The following is a 6,408-nucleotide window of genomic DNA, read 5'->3' as shown; positions in this document are numbered from 1 at the left end:
ATGAAGATCGCCATAAGACTCGACGAGTTGAAGAACAACTCGGCGAGTCAGATTCGTTTTCTCTTGGATATGTATGAGTGTGTATCCGTTGAGTTGCAAAGAAGCTCGGCGAGTCACCCCAATGACTTGGCGAGTTGGATTGTACTTCAAGGAACTCGGCGAGTAGCGGATGGTACTCGGCGAGTTGGGGTCAACATGGACTGTTGACCTTGACTGAAGGCTTTGACTTTGACCAGGGGTTGACCAGTGGGTTATGGGGTACCTTATAAGGTTAAGGGTTTATGAGCATATTGTGCTATGATCTTAGGTGGTGGAGCCGGTGTCGGGTGATCCGAGAGTTGGAGTGTATCTTCCGAGTCGACATTTGCAAGGTGAGTTATCCTCACTATATCGATAGGGTCTACGGCACCAAGGCCGACCCTCTAGTTGTTATTGTTATGATATGTTGCATGTGGTTATGATCTGTTAGTTCGGAATCGAGGTAGACAGTATGGTATGCTCTTATGATCCATAGGGATTGGTATGCTAGTGACCCGCTAGGTCGGTACTCTAGTTACAGGAGATATTCTATGATTGATGCTCAGTGAGACAGTTATGTTTGATGTTTGTATATGCCAGTATATGATAGTATGCGCACATGATTATTTTCTTATGGTTGGGTTGAGGCGGTCCTGCTTTGTGCTGAAGGCCAACATACCCTACGAGCGGTCTAAAGAGACTATAGGCCCACGTGGCAGACCAGTCATGCTTAAGGCTCGGGATAAATTCAGAGAGATTGTAGGCCCGGTAGGGCGGTCCAGTCAGGCCGATGGCGATGTATACATGTTGATTGATTGATTACTATTGTTATGGTATTGCTAGTGTGGTATTGGTATTTTGGGGGTAGCTCACTAAGCCCTCAGGCTTACAGTTTTCAGTTTATTGTTCCAGGTACTACAGGAGATTGTGGAAAGGCGAAGGTGTGACCGTACTGCTCCTCATCCTTATGTTATGATTTTTGGGACACTCTGATAGAAAATGATTTGAAAACATTTTGTAAACAATGTTATGTGGTTTTTATTTATGATTGAAAAGTTTAAATTTTTTGTAAAATTTATGGTTGTTACAAGTTGGTATCAGATCCTTGGTTTGAGTGAATTGGAGGAACACTCGTGTGAATCCAGACTCAAATCAAGGAGATTTTCGGAAATAAGTTTTAAAATGGTTTTCAAAATAAAGGATGGAGGATGCAGAGGGTACGATCATCCGGAGCCTGTAAGTAAACCCCAAAATACCATGCAGTTATTTGATATTCTGATATGTTAGAACAGCATGCTAGTGCTAGGCTAGGGGTCTTCAGGAATCACATGATAGATTTGCCTGATTGCATGATAGCTATTAGCCTAGGGTTTCTTGTATGTGGAATTGACATCATAACTTTAGATGTTTAGTGTATGCATCACGGCTGTGCAGAATAAAGACCTTATAGCCTGAGAATGTTGATTCGGACTTCGAGTAGGATTGAATATTTGAAAGTCTATTGGGTCCAGCGTTTTGTGCAGCTAGCATGCACTAGCGCTGCAAGGGATGATGGAAGTTTTATGGATGTATGAGTCATGAGAAGTGTTGGGATTAGATGCGAGATAGTTGATATTCCTCTAGAAGTGAGGGTTGGGCACATTTTTTTATGTTGATGATATTCTTAGGGCGTTGTGGTGATAGTTGAGACAAATATGTGTAGGTGTGGAAGGTAGTATGGGCCCGTACTACTGAAAGCACAAGACTCATACGCGTAGCAAGGAAATCACAACCCCTTGGGTTTCTGGGTTTTGGTCCCCTGACATTATGTTATTTATCTGATGGCCTATATATATATATATATATATATATATATATATATATATATATATATATATATATATATATATATATATATATATATATGTTTAAGTATGGTGGTGACGAGACGTGTTGCTTCGGGATCCGGATCAGGATCAGGATCGGGGTCGAGAGATGGAGGATTGGAGGTGCCGGTAGCACCTGAGCCCGTGATTCAGATAGGGACCGAGGAGTTGGATGCCAGGATCCGGGAGATCATGCACCATGAGATTGCTGATGCATTCCAAGCACAACTGCCAGAGATGTTTGGGTCGATTAAGACCGCTACGATTGAGTACTTTGATGAGCGATATGTAGCTCTAGCAGAGACAGCTACCGCTGCATCCATTTCGACTGTAACTACGGAAGGGGTTGGAGGAAGAGCCGGAAGGGCTTTCTAGTACTGGGACTCCGATAATATGAAGCCCCCGACATTTGATGATACACATGATGCGATCAAGGCTATGCGGTGGTTGTCTGATGTGGAGGGCTGCTTTTTCACGTGCTCATGTCCTGCTGATCAGAAGGTCAAGTGTGCCCTGAACCTACTCAGACTCGGGGCAAAGGACTGGTGGAGATTGATGACAAGTTCATATACTGATGATCAACGTGCTGCTATTACTTGGGAGCAGTTCCATGATATGTTTCGCACCCGCTACGTTCCGCGGATGGAACGGGAGCAGCTTGCTCAGGAGTTTTTGACATTGAGACAGGATGAAGAGTCTGTGATGGAGATCACTCGGATGTTCACTGAGAAGGCTATGTTTTGCTCGGAGTTTGCGTCAGAGCAGTCTCAGATGACTCATTATCTGAGTATGCTCAAGACAGATATACGGATGTTTGTGGCTACACATCGTTGTGATACCCTCCTGGACCTTCAGGAAGCCGTGAGGCGGCGTGAGTTAGAGATAGAGCTGCAGCTAAAGGAGCAGCGTCAGTTACTGACACAGTCTCAGCCAACGCCTAAGCGGTCTAAGACTGCTGATACACGGTCTGGGGGCCATTAGAGCCGCACTTGTGGAAAGTGTGGCAAGGGTCATTCGGGGGGTTTTCGAGCAGGAGGTGGGTGCCACAAATGTGGCAAGGAAGGGAACTATGTTAGGGACTGCCGTCAGTCTGCCCCTACATTAGATTTGAGGATTTGTTACCAGTGTCATTAGGTTGGTCATGTGAAGACCAACTGTCCGCAGCTCGATGCCAAGTCGGTGCAGGGTTCCGCACTAGTTAGTGTGAGGATTGGAGATGGGAGGCCAGTCAAGGTGGAGCCTCTGAAGGCTCAGGGTTGCGCCATCCAGCTCACGGCCGAGAAGGCTAAATCAGCACCGAATGTGGTTGCTGGTATGTTTCTATTCTCTGTCTCAGTTATTGTATTTGCGTTATGGTTATTGATTGTACTTGTTATTAGGTACGTTTTTAGTGAACTCTTTGCCCGCTTTGGTATTATTTGACTCGGGGGCGAGTCAATCGTTTGTATCTCAGACCTTTTCTAGAGGGTTCAGTGTGCTGATGGATGATCTTGAGTGCCCGTTGCGAGTTTCTATCTCCAACAAGCACAGAGTTTCTACTTCTTCGGTCTACTGGGGATGTGAGTTGGAGATTTTCGGGGAGTCCTTCCTGACAGATTTGATTCCTATCCCCATGGGGGATGTATGCGTGATTGTAAGGATGGATTGGCTTAGCCGTTTTGGCGCCATAATCGACTGTGAAGGACAGCGGGTGGTGGTTCGAATCCCAAGTGGGGGGGGGGGGGGGGGAACTTGTAGTATATGGTGAGGGCACCAGGTTGGGATCAGGGTTTTGTTCGGCAGCCAGGGCTCAACAGTACATTCAGCATGGGTGTGCCGGTTATTTGGAATATGTGGTAGATACGCGGGTTAGGGACCAGCTCTCAGTTTCTGAGGTCCCGGCGGTGAGGGAATTTGCTGATGTGTTTCCGGAGGAGTTACCCGGAGTGCCTCCGGAGAGGCAGGTTGAGTTCAGGATCGACTTAGTGCCAGGTGCGGCCCATATCACCAAGGCGCCGTACCGACTGGCACTACCGGAGATGCATGAGCTATCATCTCAGTTGCAGGAGTTGTTGGGCAAACAGTTTATTCGTCTGCATAGTTCACCCTAGGGAGCGTCGATCCTTTTCGTCAGGAAGAAGGACGGTTCGCACAAGATGCGCATTAACTATAGGGAGCTGAACAAGTTAACGGTAAAGAACCGTTACCCACTCCCGAGGATAGATGACCTTTTTGATCAGCTGCAGGGTGCGTCTTGGTTTTCCAAGATTGATTTGAGATCAGGATATCACCAGGTCAGGGTGAGGGAGGAGGACGTGGAGAAGACCACGTTTCGGACTCGTTATGGTCATTACGAGTTCGTGGTGATGCCGTTTGGGCTCACCAATGCACCAGCGGTGTTCATGGATCTGATGAACCGAGTCTGCAGACCGATGCTCGATCGCTCAGTCATTGTGTTCATAGATGATATCTTGGTATATTCCAAGACTCGAGAGCAGCATGAGGAGCATGTTAGGGAGTTGTTGGGGGTTCTGAGGTGAGAACAGTTGTATGCCAAGTTCTCGAAATGCAAGTTTTGGTTACGAGAGGTCCAGTTCCTTGGACATCTCGTTAACCAGGAGGGGATTTTGGTCGATCCGGCCAAGGTGGAGGTGGTAATGCAGTGGGAGACTCCGAAATCTCCCTCAGACATCAGGAGTTTCTTGGGCTTAGCAGGGTATTATCAGAGATTCATTCATGATTGTCGTACCCCTCACTCGTTTAATGAGGAAGGGGGTGGATTTCCGGTGGGGCCCTAAGCAACAGAGGGCGTTTGAGACCCTCCGACAGTGTTTATGCGAGGCGCCGGTGTTGACACTCCCCGAGGGAGTGGATCATTTTGTGGTATTTTGTGATGCATCCATCATAGGCTTGGGGGCAGTCCTCATGCAGAGGGGACGAGTGGTAGCCTACACTTCATGACAGCTGAAGCCACATAAGACGAGATACCCTACGCACGATCTTGAGTTGTGAGCGGCGGTCTTCGCTCTCAAGATTTGGAGGCACTATCTATACGGGGTCCGTTGTAGTATATACATGGATCACAAGAGTTTGAGACACATCATGGATCAGCCGAACCTGAACATGAGGCAGCGCAGGTGGCTGGATATGGTCAAGTACTATGATTGTGAGATCCTTTACCATCCTGGTAAAGCAAATGTAGTTGCGGATGCTCTGAGCCGCAAGTCAGCTGGGTCCTCGACCCCAGCCAGGTGTTTGAGGATAGCAGTGGATTCCCCACTGGTGGGTTTGATCAGAGATGCTCAGATTGAGGGTATGAGGCCAGAGAACTGGAAGTTGGAGAGGATTAAGGGCGATAGCGCCCGGTTCGTTCAGGATAGTCGCGGATTATTGACCCGTTAAAGTCGTGTTTTGGTTCTGATGTCCGGAGGGGTCCGACAGACAATGATGGATGAGGCTCATAAGTCTCGTTTTTCAATTCACCCGGGAGCCACCAAGATGTACCGAGATTTAAGATCGAGTTATTAGTGGCCTAGTATGAAGCGAGATATTGTTTGCTTTGTTGAGAGGTGTTTGACCTGTAGGATGGTCAAGGCCGAGCATCAGAGGCCGCATGGTAAGTTACAACCTATGGAGATTTCCATGTGGAAATGGGAAAGGATCGCTATGGATTTCATCACGAAGTTGCCGAAGATGGCAAGGGGGTTCGATGCTATATGGGTCATTGTGGATCAATTGACCAAGAGTGCCCATTTCCTATCCATATGGGAGAGTTCGTCGGCAGAGAAGTTGGCCGACCTGTATGTCAGAGAGATTGTCTCTCGCTATGGGGTTCCAGTTTCTATCGTTTCCGATTGAGATGTCAGGTTCACTTCCCGTTTTTGGCAGAAGTTCCATGAGGAAATGGGTACACGACTGCATTTTAGCACGACGTTCCATCTGCAGACGGATGGGCAGAGTGAGCGGACCATTCAGACCCTTGAGGATATGTTGAGGGCATGAGTTATTGATTTCGATGGGAGTAGGGATTCCCAGCTACCGCTTGCAAAGTTCACCTACAACAACAACTATTATTCCAGTATTAGCACGCCGCCTTTCAAGCTGTTGTATGGGCGGATGTGTAGGATCCCAGTCTGTTGGGGCGAGGTTGGGCACAGAGTGATGGGTCGGACAGAGGTAATTCTGCAAACTACCGAAATGATACAGCAGATTAGACAGCGACTGCAGACCGCTCAGAGCCGGCAGAAAAGTTATGCCGACCAACGCCGGTTTGAGAAGGAATTTCAGGTGGGTGACATGGTTCTTCTGAAGGTCTCACCCTGCAAGGGGGTGATCCGTTTCAGGAAGAGGGGAAAATTGGGTCCCCGTTTCATTGGGCCATTCAGGATTATTTCTAGGGTTGGCAGGGTGGCTTATAAGCTAGATCTTCTGGAGGAGCTTAGCCAGATCCACAACACATTTCATGTTTCGCAGTTGCGAAAATGCATAATGGACCAGGAGGCAATGGTATCGTTGGATGTCATTCAGGTCGATGAGCGTCTGAACT

General features: G+C 47.7%; 1 protein-coding gene across 1 annotated transcript; it reads left to right on the top strand.

Annotated features, from left to right (window-relative positions):
• Positions 1-2,276: 2,276 nt before the first annotated feature.
• On the top strand, positions 2,277-2,864 carry LOC145046264 (uncharacterized). Its single transcript, XM_078994559.1, has one exon. It carries the CDS (start codon positions 2,277-2,279, stop codon positions 2,862-2,864), a length of 588 nt encoding a protein of 195 aa, XP_078850685.1.
• Positions 2,865-6,408: the final 3,544 nt, after the last annotated feature.

Source organism: Lactuca saligna, chromosome 5 (genome assembly GCF_052625555.1).
Source record: "Lactuca saligna cultivar CGN05327 chromosome 5, ASM5262555v1, whole genome shotgun sequence".
NCBI classification, from domain to species: Eukaryota; Viridiplantae; Streptophyta; class Magnoliopsida; order Asterales; family Asteraceae; genus Lactuca; species Lactuca saligna.
Note: the sequence above shows the minus strand (reverse complement) of the source record. Positions and strands in the feature narration are given on the sequence as shown.